This window comes from Castor canadensis, chromosome 7 (genome assembly GCF_047511655.1).
Source record: "Castor canadensis chromosome 7, mCasCan1.hap1v2, whole genome shotgun sequence".
Lineage (NCBI taxonomy): Eukaryota > Metazoa > Chordata > Mammalia > Rodentia > Castoridae > Castor > Castor canadensis.
In genome coordinates, this window is record NC_133392.1 from 160,928,270 (window position 1) to 160,948,901 (window position 20,632).

Genomic DNA, 20,632 nt, shown 5'->3' on the forward strand with positions numbered 1-20,632 from the left:
GAGGCCTGAGGTGGCTGGGCTGAGGCGTGGTCAGCCCTGGGAGGTTCCTGCTTTTCTCACGGGTCCTTCTTCCAGGCACCAGATGGAAGATAACCGCTCCCCTCCTCCTCACCAGAACCAACACTGTTGAGAGACTCAATAGTGCTACCAGTGCCAGGGTGGGGGCTGCCCGCTTCCTGCTGGCACAGAAGCGCCTGTTTGTGTCTGTCCTTGCCTCTGAGCACCTCCAAGTCTCCATTGGAGCCCGGGATAGTGAAGTCATCAGACCCAGACATTGGAATATGGGCTTTATTATGTTACAAAAACAAAAATTCCCACCAAAACACTGCTAAAAAAATAACACGCTTTTCTAAGATTACATTACCAAAAAGTTAATAATATCATTGGGATATATCCATTAATACTGCTTCAAGAAGCATTATATTACATTAAAAACATGGATGGTATTTTTTTTAAGCCCTAAAGCATTAAAGTGCTTTCACTGGCTGAAACACTGGCACATTCTAAGTGACAAGGTTTACTCTATGCCAGATTCCTGCACATTGGGACTTGGTGCTGGCGGTGCGAGCTGAGTGCAGTGACGGCTCGAGGCAGCCCAGGTTTGGGGTCAAACATCTGGAGATGGCCAAAGGCAGTGTCAGGCTGTTGAGTGGATATACCAGGACTTCTCAAGGCAGGCTGAAGTGCATGCCAGGCCTTCCTGTGCAGTCATCGCTCAACAAGCAACTTCCAGGCCACCTTCTCAGTGCTGGGAGACCTGACATCTGAAAGATTTAATTTTTCTTGATTTTTGAGTTTTCTAGAACAAAGAGCTCAAACTGGTAAGATGCTCGTTCCTGGTGATTTGCATGTCCTCGGCTGTGGGGAGGTCTCTGTGGTTAACCCACTGACTTCTCTCCTGAGGGTCCCCCACCCCATCTCGTCAGATGGCTTTGGGGTTTAGCCAGGGTCTGCGGAAACACACAACCTGGAGCCCCCACTGAAGATTAGGCTTCCTTCCTCAAAGGTCTGGCTGGGGTCCTGGTGACAGCCACCCACTCCCAACTCTTCCCAAGGACACCAGGTAGGGCCCTTGGGACAGCCCCTTCTGGATCAGGGCTGGAACAGGGAAAGTGCTTGAGAACACATCATGTGTGAGCCTGGGACCCAAGTGTGTCTCAGCCAGAATCAGGGGGGCCTGGGTGGCTCCCGAGCTGGAATAGGCAGAACTGGGGCTGCAGGGTGTGATCTCAGAAGTAAGCCTGAAGCCTCCAGTCCAGTTTCCCGATGGACTGATGCCTGAAGCCTACAGTGCAGCCCACCTATCCTCCATTTCCTCATCTGTACAAGGACAAGAGCATACTTGTCCCTGGGAAGCTAACATGAGGCCAGGGTTGCCACACCTACGCCCAGAAAGCTGGGAGCCCGTGGCTACAGCTGATCACCTGGGCACAGGTGTGTGTTTCCAGGGAGATCCCTAGTGGTCAGGCAGTTAAAGCCACCCCTCCTCGGTTGGAAGGGCCCAAGTGAGCAGCCTGACTCCATTTGGAGCCTCCAGCGGCAGCCTGGCCACTCTGCATGCACCCAGGCACCTGTGTTCTCAGGCCCAGGGAAGGGTGGGTGGTGGGGAGGCTACTCTGGGTCAGAACAACCTGCTGAGACTGGGGATGGCACACTGGTCGTCTTCCTTCCTGGCCCCAGTCTGGAGCCCATCCTGTTGGGGTGTCTACACCACGTCCTCTGACTGGGGGCTTCACTGCCTCCGTTGGGTGACATTGGTGAGAGAAGAGCCAGGCTGAAGGAGCAAATGCCACCACACGTACCCTGACAGAGGCCAGCAGCCTGTCCTGCCTATACACAGAGTAACCAGCTTCTTTTCATATAGCAGGCTTCCTGCCCTGGACTACAGGTGCTGCAACTGCCACGGCTCAGAGGGGGCCTCCCGTCGGGTGGTTGCATGCAAAAGCTGTCTCCCTTGAGCACACTAACCCCTTAGGGCTCTCCAGCTGCCCTGCACCTGCTCCAGTGACATGCTGTCTCCGAGGATGGGAGAGCATCCCAGCACAGGCCTGGCCTCTGAGCCCTGAGTGTGGACATTTTGGACCACTATCTCCACGCTGTCCCCATCTCTCACAGAAGTGGCTGCAGGGAGCAGAGCAGCCAGGCCACCACACTGGCTCCAGCTCAGGTTTGCCCTGCCCTTCCGCAGCCACCTTATCTGGGTTTCGTCCCTCATCCGGCCATCCTGGGAACAAGTGACGTCTCTGCTTGTTTTGTCACTTGGTTTTCTTAGCCTGGCTTGTTGACACAGTGTGGAAAAGCCAGGAATGTGCTCAGGTCGATCTGAGAAGGGAATGTGGAGAATGGAAAAAAAAAAAAAAAAAAAGCTGACCCACTGTACAGAATGAGTGTCACTTTATCAAATGGCATCAATTTCCAGTAGCTTGAGTAACATGCCATCCCTCTGTCTGCTAAGAGGTCAACGCCGGAAGCTTCCTCACATCTAGGGAGGGGCTGCACCCGCCACCACAGTCTTCTTCAAGTCCTGGAAACTGACTTTGTTCTGGGCAGGAGACACAGAAAGCATGCGCTAGGGACAGCGCTGTCCTCACGGTCTACAGAGGAGTCTCCAGCCCTGCCTTGGACAAAGATACAGTTTGGAATTAGCCTGCAGATAAGCATGGTGTAGACCAGTCCCCTGGCTGCTCATTGCTACCTAGAACCAGAAGACTCAGAAAATACTTCTTGGCAGTCCACCAGCAAAGAGAAGCATTTCTCTCAGTTGGGAGATGGCAGAGTCCCCAAGGAAAAATGGTGTGTACAGAACAGATGCTGGCATCACCACCCACACAGAGATAGCCCCTGCCTTGGTGTCTGGCCGGCACAGGCCCACACAGCTCCAAAAGTTTCCTTTGGGCAGTTCAGGCTGTCCGCAGGCAGCCTCAGTGACTGGGCCGGTCAGGGGGCCAGTGAAGGGTCGCAACGTCCCCTTGGAAGTGGTGCCTGGCAGAAGGTCCTTGCCTCTTCCATGGGCACAGCCCACAGGTCCTGCCAAGGAGGCCATTTCTGACAGAGGAGGACAAAGTGAGGCCATCACAGGCTCTTGGGAGGCCAGGCCCCTCAGTGGCTTTCACTCTCTGTGAACTCCTCTTTGATGGACTGCTTGTGGGACTTGCAGTCGGGCAGGTCGAAGCCAAAGTCCGCCCACTCGTCGGGGCCGGCCACTGTGCCCGGGCCACTGCGGTTGGGGATAGTGATGGTGTGACGTACGCGGAAATGCACGGCCTCCATGACCCGCTGTCGCTGAAGCTCGCCTGAGCCCCCGATGGAAATGGTGGCAGCATTGCTGCTGGAACGCAGCAGCTGCTGGCCACAGTCATGACTCTGCTTCAGGTCCTGAAGGCCCCTCCAGATGGTCATGCGGTACTGGTCAGGGATCTTCAGGGCCCCAAGGTCCTGCAAGAGGATGACAGCCTTAGGGGGAAAGGGGGGCAGCACAGGGCCGTGTCCCATGTCCTCCTCCCACCAGGGATGTCTCACCTTTGAGGAAGCCCCTACCTCAGAGGACCACTGTGGTCCTGGAACATGGACAGCACAAGGGACAGAGTGGCTGGGAGAGACCACCTGCATAAAGTACCTGGCCACACCTCCTCTTTGCAGGGGAGCTGACAATCAACGTGCAAGGGGAGCTGGACAGGAGAGTGTACAGAGGCCTCTCCTGGGGCTATGTGACCACAGTCAGAGCAGAGATGGAGCCCTGGAGGACTACCTGCCGTCCAGCCTCCCCGTTAGCCCACCCTGGTTCATCCCAGAGCCTCAAGCACCATGCCAAGCACACAGATCGCATTGGTGAGGCAAGGGTTAACACAGGGCCTTAAAGCTGTAACATGGGGCGCTGGGAAGAAGGCAGGGGAGGGAAGTTAGCAGACACACGGCCACCTCTGAGTGGGTTGTGAGGTGCTGGTTCTAAGATTGCACTGTGGCTTGAACCTTGGGCTGGGTACGTACCCAGGCCACGCCAGATGGCTGGGAAGCAGGAGTTGCCCAGGGCTCCGCGGTGCAGAGCTAAGGCCCCAGGACCACAAGACTGACCGCTGGGTTCTGTGGACGTCTCAGGGCAATACTAGGCTACAAGCAAATCTCCAGGGGCTGGTCACAAGTGTTCTTATTGAACCCAAAGATAAGCCATGGCTGTGTAGTCATGACACCTGTGGTCCTTCCAGCCTACACACTCAACCCACAACATTTGGTGTCATATGTGTAGGATGAGCTGTGTGGTTTTGGACCGATCACTTGCCTTCTCTGGGTCTCAGTTTCTCCCTGCATATATAGCTCAGAACTGCGTCAAATCCCTCTGGCTCCTGCATTCCTCAATTTTGTGTGTGTGTGTGTGTGTGCCTTGGAAAAAGCCCAACCCCAGAATCCAAAGGCTGCCTGCTTGGCTGGGGCACAGAAGATTCTGACAAAAGAGAAAACCCTCAGGTCTAGTTCCCAGAGGCCTTGGCTGTGTCCACCTGGTCTCCTACACTGTCAGCCGGGTGTTCCTATGGCTTCAGAATGGAAGTCAGATGTTGAGGACAGTGCACCTGCTCTGTTTGCCTGTGGGAAAGGTTTTGCAAATCCCCCAGTCACCCAAAGAGAGCAAACGGCTGTCCCAGCGAGAGAGCACTGCCTGCCTTTGGGCCAGGGCCCCGGCCTCCGAGGGAGGGCTGTGGGCATTTACCTCTATCGTTAGGTTCTGCAGGTGGTAAATGTTCTGTAACCCTTGGGAGGTGAAATACTCGATGCAGTTGGGGCACCCCAATCCTGTCAAAAAACTGCAGAGAGAATTTAAGAAACAAAGCGCCGTTAACTCCAAGCACCTGTGCAGGACCTCGCACCTCGTGAGGAGCAGCCTGCGTGGGGTGGTGCAGCCCCCTAAAGGGCAGCTCCTGGCCACCCACTGCCCACAGGCAGCAACGGCAGCAGGCAAAACTTCGGCTCCCTTGGGATTCGGGTGTGTCCGCCCTGTGGCGCCTTGGTCCAGGAGCCCTGGCTGTCTGTGCCCTCCTTTCTAAGCGACCGTTCACTGAGTCTGTTGATAAACCTGATGTGACACCTCCTGCCCGTCTGTCCTCAAGACAGTCAAGCGGTTAAAACAGGACAGGGTGGGGCTGGGCAGCATGCGAGCGAGACTGCTCCCTGCAGCAGGAGCCATGCACAGTTAATGGAAGGGATGCAGGTCAGCGGCAGCCCACTCACCTGACGAGGCTAGGGTCGGCGTGGTAGGGGGGTGGAGGGGTGCAGTGGGACCCCGAGACCATGGACTGGGAGCTATGGCCGCCGTTCATCTCACCGTTGGCTGGCAAGGCGTGGCTGTGACTGTTAAGCATCCCAGGGCCTGGGCAAGAGGGTAGGGTGGACTGTCAGAGTGAGCCGGGTCTAGCATCTAGGACAGGCCTTGCCCAGGCTCTGGACACCATGGGAGGCTCCCAAGGCTAGAGTCCAGCCTAGAAGTGTGACACTCAGCATTGCAATGGCCAGCCCAAGTCTGAACAACAGGCCCTGTCTCCTCTCCCCACGCGGTAGGAATGGAGGGTGGCTGGGTACAGAGCACTCAGTTCATGACAGTAGCGTGATCCACTTGAGTGCCTTCTGGTCCCAGGGGCTCTTATGCTAGGTCCTCAGGACAAAACTGGGGGTGCTCACAGCATCAGGAATGTGTCCAGCTGTGTCCACGTAAGGACCTTGCAGAGGAGGCCAAACTCCACCTGTCCAGCTCCCCACATGCCCTGGCCCCGACAAAGACTTGCATCATTTAATCCTCAGAAAAAGGGAAACTGGTACTTCTGTTGCCATTTTGCTGATGGGGAAATTGAGGCTCTGTGAGGCTAGGAACCTTCTCCAAGCTCCCTTGGTTGTCAGGAGGCACATGAGGCATGCCTCATCCACACCACTTCTGTCTCCTATCAGACACAGACCCTCCTTCCTGGGATCAGGAGTGGACAGAGCAAACCACCTGTGGCCATCGCCCTGCCTGTAGGCTGGAGCCCCTGGGGGAGGCAGCTACTGAAATGCCCAAGTGTCATCAGCCAGGCCTTCCCTTGGGTCTCCCCAACCTTCCCAGGGCCTTGCCTGCCCAAGGGACTTACCCATGGGCCCCAGGTTGGGCCCAGCTGCTGAGCTATGTGGGGGAGGCTGACCCACCAGCTGGTTGACAGAGGGCAGCTTGTTGACACCACCATGCACCTTATTCATCGGGGAGAGGACGGGCCCGTAGGACGGAGGCTGCAGGTGGCTCCTGCTCGGAAAGCAACAGAGCTCATTTGTAGGAGGCAAAGGCAGCTCCTCCCTGACCCAGCACCTCCATAGCAGCCCCTGTGTGCTGGTGGATGGGGATCCCCCACCCTCACAGAACCATCAGAGTGGCTTCATTCTCACCAGCCTCCCGCCACCCCAGGCTGGTCACGAGCCTCTCTGCCCCTCTGCTTTCCAGCAAGGTGCTGGGGGCCTCCATGTGTGGGGCTGACTGTGTGCATGACCGCACCACTGGGACCCACCTCCGACTGTCCCCTCCCTGCCTTCCCATTCTCTCAGCAGACATTTATGTGGCCCCTGGAAGGAAGAAGTGTAGTGAAAGCTGTGACCCAGGGTCCCAGGGCAGCCCACAGTTGCAAAGAGTTCCCTGGAGGAGAGGATGCTGGGTGGAACCCTGAGGTACCCTAGCCCTGCTATCTGTCTCAGTGGTCTACAGCTTCAGGGCCCTGCTTTCTCCCTGCTGGGCTGACCTGTCCTGTACCCCTTCCCTACCCAGATGGTGGAGCCCAGGGTGGGCCAGCTGGGGCTTACTCACGGCCTCTGCAGGAGCTGCTGCTGCTGCTGCCGGTAGGAGTCCACGAGCGGCTGTGGCACCAGCTCCATCAGCTCCAGGCTCTCCTTGACCTTCATCAGGATCTCGAAGTTCTCCCTGCCCCGCACCTGAGCACAGAGAGGCCGACCCCCTGCTGGGGTGCATGCTGGACTCAACTGCCCCCTAGTGGGAGGGAGCAGCCGCAGCCCTGGGAGGATCCTGGGCTTGCGGCAAAGAATTGCTCTTTTCTTGGGGTTACCTGACACCCCAGAGGCTCGGGGTTCACCAGCCTTCTTTCCTCTTCCCAGAAGCAGGTCTGGCTTGAGACCCTGACCTGGTGTGTGGGCCCCTGTCTAGTGGAACCATGTCCACTCCTTCCTGTCCCAGGTTTCTGGTCCTCTTCCTCCACCCAGCACACAGACCAGGGACTCATTCTTGAAGAATTGGAAACATTCAATGTTCCCATCATGGAACAGGGTCCTTTCAGAGCACACGGCGACTTAATTCACCAGCCAAGTGGTCACTGACAGTTTTAGAAACACAGTTGGGACAGGCTGCCTGCCACACTTTAGGATTATGGATTCCTGCAGAATTTCCACTCAGGTGGATCCACATCACACCCAGTGCATTGCACGAAGCCTGTGTTGTAATGGGCACTCATGCATTAGCCTGTCAGAAGAGCCAATTGAGCCAGCTCCTTCTGCCTTCGCTGCAGTCCAGCCCTATCGAGCATGGCTCTGTGAACTGGTTCTCCTTTTGGTCCCACCTCCTTCAGGGCTCTGGTCTCAGCTCTCAGGATGAGCCAGACTGTCCCTGCCCACCCCTGTTGTCCTCTTGGACACTGTAGCCTGGGCTTGGTGGATGACAGGACCAGGCAGATATCATCACCCTTCCATGTCTGTCCTGCCAACCCTAGTGCTCACTCACATGCATGTAGAAAATGTCCTCATCCCCGTGCCGTCTCTTCTTCACGTTGGCACCCAGGGCAGGAATGGCAGGGGGACTCTGCTTGAAGGCTGGAGGGCAGGGCAGGAAAGGCTGGATGAGCCAAGCCACATGCAGAGGGCAAGGACCAGGGCCCAGGAGGTAGACACCTTCCATGTGAGCTGACCCACCTGTGGGTGCAGCACAGGCACAGGGCAAACCAGGGTACCTGCCATGCCAGATGGAGATGGACCCAGGGTACCACATGGGTCCATGTACTCTGAGGTCCAGGGACAAGTGACTTGTCGGGGCTGCACTTGGGTCTGGCTCAGCCAGGGAGGCTTCTTAGCCCCGAGGGGGTGGGTCCCTGCCTGGCTGGCATGGTGCCCTGCCAGTGGGTCATCCCGGCCCCCATCCAAGCATGGCCAGCTCAATCTTGTAGTGTGACTCACCCATGACCCAGCCTGGAGCCCCACTCACCACGCTTGCTGGCAGCTCCATTCTTTGTGGCGCTTTCATTCAGGGCCTGCTGCTCGCGGTAGTGGTCCTCATCAGCTTTGCGGTCACGGCCAGGACAGGCACAAATGCGGCCCTCAAAGGACCGGCGGCCCAGCACCTGTCCACTGTTGGGTGGGTACAGCAGAAATGTGAGTTCCAGGGACCCACCCAGCCCTGCACACCCTCCCCATCCACTGCAGAACCCGTAGCACAGGCCAAGGGCAGCAACAGCTTTCTGGCCAGAAGGAGCCACAGGGTCAAAGCTTCAAGGCTGCTCTGAGACATCGACCTGGGACTCCCCGACCTCTCTCCCAAGGCCCAGATCTGTGCAAGCAGTGCCCGCAGACCAGGCCTGCAGCGCCCCTTCCCCCAACTTGCTTCCAGCACTCAGCACCAGTCATTGGCCTTGGCTTCCTTGCCTCTATGACAAGACCCTACCCCCACCCACACAGTGCTGGCCCAAGTCCTGGCCCCACCTCTACCGTCCTGTCACCAGCAGACTCACTCCCTGGTCTCCAGGGTGATGATGATGAGGATGGGCCGTCGGTTCATGCCTCCCACACAGCTGCTGTTACACATGAAGTTGTACAGGATGGTGGTGAATTCTGTCCCCACCTAAAACAGGGGAGGCAGGGCAAGGGCTCCCTGTCAGTGTGCAGGGCCCATCCACAGGAGTAGAAGCCCCTAACACCACACCAGGGGAAGATCTGTGGTTGTGTCAGCCATTTATCTATCCACTCACCCATCCATCCATCCATCCATCCATCCACCCATCCATCCATCCATCCATCCAGCACACTAAGTAAGCACTAAGCTGACTGGGTTCTAAGAAAGCCCAGACCTGGTCTCTGCTCTCAGAGAAGCAGAGTCTGTGATTCAGTTGCTTCACCTCTCCTGATGTGGGTTGAAGTCAAGCTCCAGGGCTCTGTGTGAGCACATGTGCAGAGAGAGGCCTTTGTGGCACATGTACATGCTTTGTATGCCGTGGGTTTTTGTCTAGGCAGAAGGGTGCAAGGTAGGGAACCTCCAGCACACCCCCACTGTCCAGAGATTTCTGAGGCAGAGCCAAGATGTTTGTATCTCTTGACCACTGGGCATCCTGGGAGCACAACAAAACAGGGGGTTTCTGGGTCAGGACAAAACCCATCCTTGGTTTGGGAAGATTTTAGCCTTCACAGAACTGCTGCCAACCCCTGGTGGCCACCAGGGGGCAAGAGTGCCCTGCTTCTTTCGTATTCCTGGGCAGGTTGTGGTCAGGAGCGGAGGTTGCAGGGTGGTCACACACACATACCCCCCGCCCTGTCTTCCTGACAGAATCAAGGGGTGGGACCAGGGGAACTGGTTTCAGACTAGGCACAGGGATGGTGCCGCACTGTCACCAGACCTCCCTGGGAGGCCTCCTGGCCTGACACCCCATTCCACCATCACCCTTTAGTGCTACTCAACTCTGACGTCCTCCACCCCAGGTTTGTACCCCCAGGACTTTCTGCTCTTGGGTCAAAGGTTAGATTCCCATTCTGGCCTGCCCTCATCTAGCCACCTTTCATACCTGCACCTCCAGCCTGTGCCTCCACCTCCAGCTTGCACCCATGCCTCCAACCTGTACCCCTACCTTCAGCCTGGGCCTCCGCCTCCAGCCTACACCCATACCTCCAACCTGTACCCTATCTCAAGTACCCCACACATGTCCCTGCCATGTTCTCTCCTTCCCACAGTCCTACTCCCTCCCCCCGTGCACACCTGGCAGGCCTGGGAAGGTAAAGGGACTGGTCTTAGTACAGCACAGGGCCTCAGCACAAGGACCTCAACCCACCATTCATTCATTGGTCCATCCATCCATCCACCCATCCAGTCAGCCAGCTATCTGTCGTACAATAACTACACTGAGCGCCAAGCTGGCTCTGAGTCCGAAGAAGGCTTGGACCTGGTGTCTACTTCTTTCAGAGAGTCCCGGCCTCATCCCGTCATCCCTGTGCCAGACTCCTACAGTCACCTTCCTGGGTTCCCCAGAAAGGCCTAGAGGGCCTCTACCACAACTCTAGCTCCCAGTGAAAAGTTTGCCATTCTCCCATGCCTGGGCTCTGTCTCAGCTAGTCAGAGTCAAAGATGACATGGACCTCCTGTCTTTCCCATCCTGTGACCAGAGGCCCTAGACTGAGACTAGTGCTCAGAAGCCAGCAGGAAGAGGACCCTCTCCAGAGAGGGCATGGCGCTCCCACTATAGAGCCGGGGACACTGAGATAGAGAGCCTGAATTGGGACTCTGGTTCCAGCTGCAGTGCACACAGTAGGTGGTCACCAGGGAGTACCAGATGCCCGGGGAAGGGCCTGTGTGAGTGAGAAAGAGCCCCATGCTGGCTGACCGAGTGAGAATGGGATCTCTGCCCCAAGGGCCCCGCATCCCAGCCTGGCCCGGGCTTACCTGTGGGGGCTCGTATGGCACCACGACACTCTGTCTCCCGGTGACGGGGTCATCTACGTACTGACAGAGGTTGTTGCCTTCCACACGGATGAGGTGGCTGGCTGGGGCAGACTGTCCTGCCAGGAGGGGACACTGCTTCAGGGAGAGGCCCAGCCCTTATCCTGCTATCCCTGTACCAGGTGCATTGCAGCAGAACTGAGACCACACGGGCTGGCCCCATGGGTATGCTGAGTGGGGTTCAGGCCTGCTGCAGTCCTCGTTCTAGAGTCCTTAAGCCCTGCCAGTTGCTGTCTTCCCCTGTTGACCCCTGAGGGCATAGGATTCACCACACACCCCGAGGAGCCCCTCAATTTCTTCCAGACCACCTGCTCTGCTGGAGCATCACCCCCATGGCCTGCACGCTCCCGGTAAGGGAGTGGTTAAACTCCCACTATCAGCCCCCACTCACTGGCCTGAGTCACTCAGCTGGGTAGCCCTGGCCAGCCCTCCCCTTCAGCTAGGCACCAGTCTGCTGGACCTGGTACTACAAAGTCCGGGGAGCTGGCAGGGCCTCACCTTCATTGAAGTCTCTGCCCAGCTCGTGGTTAGGACAACGCTTCACAATGTCAGTCACGTGCTCTGCCTTCTTGTAAACGGGCATGGCCCGAATGGCGGTGCCAGGGGGTGGCGGTGTGGACACCTTGATCTGGATGGGGCACGTCTTGGCGATTTGGCAGTATAGCTTCTTCAGTAGTGGGGAGTACTGGAGGGAGAGAAGGGCCAGGCTAAGACCACAGACTTGGCTCCATACTCTTGCCCAGGCTGTGCCTCCTGCTCAGGACCCCTTTCTGAGGCTCTCTGATGAGTGCCTGTGTGACTCCCCCTGCTGAAGTCCTCCAGGCTTCCTTCCTTCAAAGTATGAAGCAGAACACAAACGACCAGGCACGGTCTCAGCACCTCTCTGGTTATTCATACCTGTATCCCACAGGCTGCAGCGGTACTTCCCTACTTCCCTATGTCCATTTTGTGGTGAGCATAGTAAAATCCAGGAAGGCAGGTAAAACTGGAGGCATGGATGACAACTGGGAGCCAGGCAATCTGAGTCAGGCATTGCTTCTCCAGCCTGAACCTCAGTCCCGACTGCAGAGGTGGGTTTGCAGCCTCTAGCCTGTGTTTAAAAGCCCCAGGGTTCGGCTTTTCTGGCAACTTGCAAAGGGAACAAAATCCTCAGACAGAATGAGGCTCCTTATGCGTTCACACTTTGATGAAGAACTCCCTGGACAAGTGAGGCCCCTCATGATGGCCAGTGACCCCAACACCCTCTCTCCAGCTGAGCCACTAAGACCGAGCTCTGAAGCTTGGTCTGGGTCACTGTGAGGCCCCTAAGATCACAAAGCCTCAGTTTCCCCTGCCTGGGATAAGAAGTCCATCCAGGACCAGCCGCAGGGACAATGGGATGCTGCCCTTCCTAACCAAGCCATCTGTGCGGACCTTCAGGGTCCATGCCCTATGGCCCAGGCTGCCCATTTGAGGCCCTGAGCCAGCCCCACTGAGGCCGCCTCAACAGCGTTCACTGATTTCCATGCTGGCTAATCTCCCACTTCTGGATCCTGGAACCACTCAAGACTCCTCATGCCCTCCTCCCCCATGGACAACAGGGATGTTCCCCGGCCTCAGATTTGGAAGACAATTTCTATGCCACTTGCACCCTCTGTGCACCCCCTGACTCAGAATCATGAGTCACATCAGCCACAATGCTCTGGGAAATGCCAGTCACACTCTGTTGTGGTACGGTTGAGAAAATGGAGGCCAGAGACAAGAAGCTGCTGGCAGAGCTGGAAGGAGCAGGTGGAACCCACACATCTATATCCTTTGCTTTGCCAGGACTGGTGGGGACTCCTGACACCCCAACTCCTGCAGACATAAGGCCCCCCCACAGTGGGCTTGCAGGAACCAATGTACCCCCAGCAAGTACAAGAGCTCACAAAGCAAGGAACTGAAAGGAGGGAGAGAGGACACTGTCCACAGGGTCCACCTCCAACACCGCACTGCAGGTGGAAGGAAGCATGCACCCTCAGTTCCATTTAAAACCCAGCTAAGACTTGCCATGCCCTGCCCTGCAAGAGGGCTGAGGCACTGTTTGGAAAAGCAGAGAGCACAATGGCAAGGTGAGCCCCCCAACCACGTCCACGTGCCAGCCCTCACTCTCAGAGGACGCCTCAGGGCCAAGCAGTCTCCTTGTGTTTGCTGGCGGCCTTGTTTCCCAGAGGGTGATCACTGACGTACAAGATCCCCATCATTGTAAATGCTGCCCCTTCACTTCCCAAAGCATCACTTTTGGAAAACTGTCGCCTTGCCCCCAGGGCTCTCCATAGCTCGATCCTCTCAGACTTGGATGCAGGGAGACTCCTCGGTGGGGACTTACTTGGCCTTTGAGTTCCTGTTTCTGGCCTCTGCTTTCCTGCAAAAGCCCTCCCTGCCCAGACTGATACACTGCAATATGGTCTCCACCTGTGCAGGTTGGAGACAAAGGGGCAGGGTGGGTGCTGGCAGGCTCCTCTCTGTGCCAGGGCCCTCCCTGGGCAGGTAAGAGGGACACAGGATGGCAGATGGAGAAGAGGTTACTGGGGTCCTTGAGGCCTGGGGAAGTTTATATGGTGAGCTACCCATTGCCGAGCACTTGTGGAGCTCCTCTTGTGTGCAGTGCACATCCCCTGGAATGCAGGCTCTGGAGGAAAGCAGATACCTCTGATTCCTCATTCAGCAACATGGAGCAGACAGAGGTGTGCAGCTGGTACTCAGTGAGTGCACAACAACTCCTGTGGTGTCTCCCTGGGACAGACAAGTGGAGTGTAATGATGCTCACAGAGCACTGAGGATCCCCAGAACTAAGGAAACCCAACCCAGCCCAAAGCTAACACTAGGTGCCAGTGTAGTCCTGGTCCTCCTGCCTACTCTTGGGGAGCTTCAGAACAAGCCCTAGGCTCATGCAGGGGCAACCTGAGGAGTACCACGGAGCTGCTCTGAGAGGCTCAGACCAAGAGAGGCCAATTGAGGGGGTTGAGGAGAGGCTCTCCCTCCCCTGGGAACGGTGCAGAGACCTGACACGGTGCATGGGGCTAACCCAGGATCTGGAGAGTTATCTTTCAAGCAAGCATTTGCAGAATGTCTATTGTTGGCCAGGCCTAGGCTCGTCTAAGGAAAACAGGCTGAGGTGTGGGGGTGGCAGACACTCTGGGAAACGAGCCTGGCCTGGGCTGGGGGCTCGGGTCAAAGTTAGCGGGAGCAGCAAAATGAGAAGAACCTACATGTAAGACCCCTAGAAGCTGGCGTGTAGTGGAGTGCCAATATCCGTCAGTGCCTATGGCTGCTCTCATTACTAAATGAGATGCTTACTGTACCCCATTGTGGGCAGGGGTGGCTGATGGAGGTGATAGGGGAGTTGGGGAAGGTGCTGGGACCAATGGGCTCCCAGGGAGTGCAGGCCTGGACTCCCTGAAGTCACCTCTCAGGACTGACACCCAGAGGCTCCATTTTTCCTAGTTGCCCCAGCCATGACCTGAGATGGGGTCATTAGGCCCATCGAGGCTGGGGCCAAGATGGGCTGGGAGTGCAGGTGGGCCAGGCGTGACAGGGCCCTGTGGCCGCATTCCTGGGCAGCCCCAACACGCCTGGAGGGAGAGAGACACCTGGGCTCCTCAGCTGTGTTCCAACAGGGATAGAGTTGGGTCCAGAAGGAGGCACAGGCAGTCCCCATGGCTCTGAGCAGCACGTGGCTTTAAAGCCCTGCCTGAACCGCCACCCTTTCCCTGGGGTCCTGCCTCCTTCCACACACTGGCCGCTGCCCTTCTCTGGGGAGCCTTGGCTCTCACTTGCTCTTGCCTGAGCTCCACCCACAGCCGCACACTCCAGTCGCCAGCCAGTGTGTAGTTGCTTAGAAATTGCTGAGGCTGAGGCCTGCCCTGTGGAAGGCTGTCCCTGGGAGCCCACTCTGGGAGCTGTGGGGAGGGGCGTCCTGGCCAGGGTGCTGGAGGCTGTACTGCCCCTGAGGTCCCTAGGTGGGGACCCAGGAGATCTCAGGAAACTGAGGGACACATGGCCCCTTTGGCAGGGCTGGGCAGGGGCCGGCAGTGTATACCCCGCCCCAGGGAGGAGCTCAGGCCGCGCTGGGAGCTGTCCTTGGTACCAGCATGGCGACAAGCCAGACCATCCCCTCCTGGAGCACTGAGCAGCCTCCAGTGGGCAGGTCCCTGACCCTGGCTAGCACGGAGGGAGGCCTGGGTCCAAGGGTGGAAAGTGAGGGGCCTATTGTTCTAGTACAAGTCAAGCCCCCCCTCCTCCTCTCTGCACCCTGGGCAAGGTCACCTTTGCCTGGCCCCACTCCACACAGAGATATCCCTAACAGTGCTCGAGTGGCCTTTGGGGCAAACACACCTACCAGCCCCCCTCAATGATGAGTTAGGCCCATGAACACACAACCTATCCTGAGTCCAGGCGTCTTCCCTGAGGCCGCCACATACCTGGGAGCCACCATCTGGTGGCACAGGAGGACACAGGAAAGTACACATACTCCTCCAGCTCCTTTCCTACTGGAGCTTGTGGGGCCAGCCCTCAGGGTTGGAGTCTGAGGACAGGGGCAAGAGAGAACCCCTGGGTGGACGTCTTATTTCTAGAAGGTCACCCATGCCCCCCTCTGTCTTCTTCCCTAGAACCGCTAGATGGATGTGTTTCAACAGACTCTGAGCCGATAAAATCTTATTTATCTTCGGCTGTTGACACAGAGCAGTCTGGACTTGCCTGCTCGGATGCGTGTGTTCTGTAGTGCTTGCAGGAAATGGTTTGCCCAAACACTGGTGCAGCCCGTCCCTACTGCATGGCTCTTCTCCCCTCCCCCCTCCTCCCCCTCCTCCCCCACCTGAGTCCAAGATGGGCCTGGCCTGGCTGGGAGCCCTGGACCTGGCAGGGCTGGTGCAGGGGCGGCGGGTGAGAGGACGGGCAGGGGGCGGGCACGGCACAGGGCTGTTAATTTCCTCGCACCCGCTCCCGGCAGCTGGGTGCCCAGCACAGGCAGGTTTGGGCAGGAGGACAGGGGAGAGGTGATAATAACTTGTCTGTCATTTTCCCGGGACATGTAGCATCTTGCAAACCGCAAATACCGTTAACCAGCTTGGATGAATCTGTTACAACAGATTCTGGAAGGCGGCCTGCAGTGGGGGCTTTTAGTTTTTAAAATGACTTTTTTTTTTTTTTAATAGATCACTCTCTTCCAGTTTCTGTGCATGTGTGCGTGTGTACACGTGTGTGTGTGTGCATTTAGTGCCAAATTTCTCTCCTTTCTGGGGTTACAGACCCCTTTGAGGATCACGCCCCAGAGCCACAGGCCTTCTGTCTCCCTAGAACAGCTCCCAGAACCAAGCCATAGAACAAAGCATGAAATATTCTGGGTTCAAACTGATTCCCCAAATTCAGAGGAACTCCGGTTTATAGCCCCTGAACATGGCTTCCCTGGGTTCCTTTCTTCTGGGTGGCCAGCCCAGGGCCAGTTCTGTATCAGCTCCTTCGTGGGTTTGTCTCAGCCCTTGCTGGCACAACTTCAAGGCCATGCTCGCTGGCTTCTATGTCCAGCAAAGAGCAGCTGGGAGCACTGGGTGGGCTCCTACACAGCTCTGGCAGGAGAGCAGGAGGGCTGGTCCCTGCCCTAGGGAAGCCATCAGCCTGGAGAGGGATGGAGTGCAAATGCAAGTCTCCTCAGCTTGCTTCAGAGAACACTGGTGTCAGGTCAATGGAAGGTAGTGAGGGTCCGCACGGAACCCAGGTGGTTGGAGTCTCCAGAGAGCAGCAAAGCCACAGCTGCGTGCTAAAGAAAGAGTTGTGATTTCTCAAGAGCCGCTGGTAAAGTGCCAGAGACTGCCCTTTGGGGAAGGCACCCCTCAGGAGACTGCCAATCATGACCGCTAGCCAGGTCCCAAACAGGCAAGCAGGAGCCATGTGGGGGCCTCTCACAGCCTGGGAGATGGTGAGCGCACCTACTTCAGCCTCGGTTGGGGAAGCCAATGGGTCCTCAGGTCACAGGGCTCTAGCTTGCTGAGCATCTGTGTGAGCTCCAGAGGCAGAACCGCCAGTGGCTTGGTTCTAGGCTAGGATCAGGGTCCTGGACAGAAGCAGATTTGGCAGGTTTGGCTCCTTTGCAGTGAGGGCCTGGTGGGCACCAGCTCAGGAGCTGAGGCAGATGCTAGAGGACCATCCCAGAGGGGAGACCTGGTAATCAATGCACAGTAGTGGGTCGGCATAGAGGCTTGGGGAGACCGTGGTCCCCTTCCATGAACCAGGAACAATTATGCTGCTTTCTCAATAGGGTTCCTCCATTCACCTCTACCCTTCCCCCTCCTCCAGACTGTTTCAGCAACCAGAACTTTGCTTTCAAAAACTGCCAGTTGAGCCAGGGTGGATCAGCACCTAGACCAAGGCTGTTTGCCCTTGAAATATTGTGAAATATACATTTGGTCTACTTTCTCTGGTACCTGGTGATAGTGTCTTTTTGTATGCTAATGAGTTGACTGACAGCTGGCAGTGCATCAGGAAAGACCAGGACAGGATTGAAGGGCCAGGACTTGCAACCTCTAGGGAAGGAAAGGGGATGGAAGGTGCATTGATCACCAATGGCCAATGGTTAATCAACCGTGCCTACACAAAGAAGCCTTCACAAAACCTCCAAAGGACAGGATTTGGAGCACTTCTGGACGGGGGCGGTAGTACCCAGGGAGGACAGGGAAATTCACACCCCTTCTCCACACCTCGCCCTATGCCTCTCTTCATCTGCATCCTTTGTGATTTGTCAGTGTGCTCGGAGTCCCATGAGCCTCTGGAGCAAACTAATGGAACCATAACACAAGGGTGACAGCTGGTTGTCCTCTGGTAAAATCTGGGGCTGTATCTGGAATCTGAATGGGGGCAGTCTTGGAGACCAGGCCCTCACCTGTGGGATCTCCACCCAGGTAGACAGCATCAGAACTGCATGGGGCATGATACCCACTGGTGCCTGCGGCTGTAGCATTGCTAGACTGCTACTGGTGAGGCATCTCCCACCTTTTGGGGCCACAGAAATCTCAGAAGCTGAGTTTGAATTTGGTTCTTTCTTTTACTTAAAGATTGCCAAGTGCCACCTCCCAGCCTCCATACTGCCAGGCTTCATGGGTCCTGGGACCTGAGATTGGGGTCCAGACAGACTGATTTATGCATCTCAGGGTTCTGTGTATCATGGACAGTCAGGTGGACAAAGGTCAGGAAGACCACACAGCTCTGGGCTGGGCTCACATTCCTGGCAGACTGAGGGCACTCAGGGGGCCTAATGCACCATGGTCCTGCTGGGCAGTGTCTCCCTGACATCAGAGGCTGAGAACAACATGGGGCATCTGTGGTGAAGGCTCCCAGGTGGCTGATAGACAGAGGGCAGCTGGCCGATTTTATAAAGATATTGTGTTACGCCCCCCAACCCCCTGCTACAGATGGGGGATTCTCTGAGACCGCCTAACAAGGTACCAGCAGGTACCATCACCACTCTCTGCCTCCAGCCTTGGCAGGGTGGGGACTCCATCTGGTCTTATTCTGTGACCCAGGACCCCATCTGGAGACCTCAGGGACAGAAGGACATCAAGGCAGTGTTCTGAGGACATAAACAGCAGCAGTGTCCAACACTCACTCAGTCTCTGCCTCCTAAACATAAATCCCTTTGCCACCAACTTGGTTTCTGACTTGACCAGCTGGAGAGCCCTGGCTGCCTGGAGAAAGCAGCCTGCAGTGGGCAGCCCCTGGTCAACCTCTCCTCGGGGCACTGGCCTAACAGAGAAAATGCTCTGAGCCAGGCCACAGCACTGACAGCATGGGACCAGCAGCGAGGCAGCAACCTGCCTACTCTGTGCAGTGCAGGGAGGACCCCGGGCTGCCAGGGGGTAAAGTCCTCACTGCCCCCACCTCCACCTTGACCTGTGGCCACCACAAGACAGAATCAACTGTAGCACTTTGAGCTGTCAGCCAGAAGGATTGGAAGGGTGCCCTGGGATCACAGGACAGTCTGTGATCTGTCTGTGACCCTCTCTGGCTATGACCCTCTGGACATTGACCTTGGCCTGGTATGGGTGGGCATTGATGAGGCAGCTCCTTCCCTCATGGTCCTGAAGCTTCCTGAGACAGCCCAGGGGCTGGTGGTGGCCAGAGGTTAGTGGGTACCAGGAGGGCTGGGAGCAAGCTGGAGCTTCAGGGTCATTTTTTAGCTTTTAGGGCAATACTTGGCTGGAAGCTACATCTCACTATACTTTGTAAGTATCAGGGGCTACTGGGACAAGGGAGCCTTGGGGTCCAAGTCTTGGGTCCCACAGAGTGTAATGCTGCTCGTAGTCAGATCCTAGCGCAAGCCTGACCTCAGCATGGGCCTTGCCCTGCCTCATCCTCCCCAAGGCCCAGGAGACTCCCACTGTACCACCCTACACAAGAGGACCTTGGCAAGCAGATGAGGCAGGGCTGTGGGTAGCTGCTGGGGGAGGGGTCCAGTCTGCAGTGTAGCTGCTCTGGGATGATCGTGGGCTTTGGGCCTAGGGCCTGACTTTTGCCTTCCCTCCCAAGCTGGTAACTTTTCTCTCCTCAAATGCACTGCACCGCCCACAGCTTCCACAGCCCTGCCATAACCCCGTCTCAGCCTCACACTGCCCAGCAGTACTGGTATGAGGCCCTTTGAGCTCTGACATCCTAGAACCACCTCCAACACCACCACTCCTCCAATTCCACTCCAGAATTCCTGGATGTGGCTAAGACTTCTTCATGTAAGCACGGGCTGGGCCTCCAGGGTGTGGCCAGTGGTTCTGGGGCCCCCCATCCATGTGCCTTGACTTCCAAGGGAGATCTGAGAAATCCCAAAGGGATTTCCCCATCACTGAACTCTGGCCTGGGGTGATGGGGGAGACATGGGGAAGCAAACTCCAGCTCACTGCTCATCTGTGGTCCTCAACTTGCCTGAGCCCTGCCTAGACCAAGGCCCAGGTGACCCAGGGCCCTGTCCTAGGTTCAGCACCAGCTCCAGAAAAAGCCCATGCTGGGCCCTCCCCTGCAGGCCTCTCTTCAACCTGAAAATTGAGTTAGTGGAAGTGGGGTGCAGTGGGCAGGCAGCAGGAAGAACATATCACGGGATAGCATCAAGAGAGGAGAGGAAGGGCCATCATCCATAGGCCCCACCTGCCTGACCCTTCACCATGAAGGCTCATCTGCCCTGAAGCAACCAAATTTTAAAGCATTAGTGGGAATTTCCCTTTGTCAATAAAAACTGCTTCGAAGGCAGACAGTCAGTCTCTCTACCACCACAGACAGTAACAGAAGCTTGCTGTGGGCCAAGGTACAGTCTGAACTCCCCTACCCCAACACTTTGTCCCCCAGAGGCAAGCAGGTGGATCTCTGAGTGTCCATGCCTCCTTACTGTTGGTCATAGGGACCCTTCGGTTCCAGACCTATCTCCACGGAGCTGGGAGCTGTGGGTGAGGCAGTGGGAGAGCGCTGCTCTTGGGGACATGCCAGGGAGGGGTCAGGCTGCTGGTGTTGGGGTCCCATCTCTACCTCTTGCTAGTCTGTGAAATGGGGGAGGTGGATCTGCCTACCACAGGCCTTGGGGCCCGGGGCACTGCAAAGTCACTGTGAAAGCAGCCTGTATTCACAGAACCTTGGAAATGGGGACCCTTCTCTTACATGCTTACATCTTGCTTTCAGCTGCCCTCCAAGAGCCTATGGAGCAGTCATGAAAGGGACATTTCCAGTGTCCCACCAGCTAGCATGCATAGAAAGAACACTGCAAAGAGTCAACTACGAGCCAGACTCCAGATCCACACAGTTATCTCTGTTTTGCAGCTATGTCTTTGGCAGTACTGGGGTTTGAACTCAGGGCCCTGTACTTGCTAGGCAGGTCATCTACCACTTGAGCCACACTGCCAGCCCTTGCAAACACATTTTTGAAAATGGATA

General features: G+C 56.6%; 1 protein-coding gene across 2 annotated transcripts in view; it reads right to left on the bottom strand.

The window, feature by feature from the left end:
• Positions 1-274: 274 nt before the first annotated feature.
• Tp73 (tumor protein p73) overlaps positions 275-20,632 on the bottom strand; it is a 77,191-nt gene continuing 56,833 nt past the window's right edge. Inside the window, exons 5-14 of one of the 2 annotated variants that reach the window (XM_074081532.1) lie at positions 11,207-11,393; positions 10,652-10,767; positions 8,736-8,845; positions 8,213-8,355; positions 7,736-7,824; positions 6,812-6,936; positions 6,111-6,259; positions 5,221-5,359; positions 4,703-4,796; positions 275-3,435 (exon numbers count right to left, since the gene is read on the bottom strand). In XM_074081532.1, coding sequence (XP_073937633.1) covers positions 3,100-3,435; positions 4,703-4,796; positions 5,221-5,359; positions 6,111-6,259; positions 6,812-6,936; positions 7,736-7,824; positions 8,213-8,355; positions 8,736-8,845; positions 10,652-10,767; positions 11,207-11,393 — 1,488 coding nt within the window. In that variant the 3' untranslated portion in view covers positions 275-3,099. The remainder of the gene's footprint in view (positions 3,436-4,702; positions 4,797-5,220; positions 5,360-6,110; positions 6,260-6,811; positions 6,937-7,735; positions 7,825-8,212; positions 8,356-8,735; positions 8,846-10,651; positions 10,768-11,206; positions 11,394-20,632) is intronic. The other variant, XM_074081533.1, reaches the window with a different exon arrangement.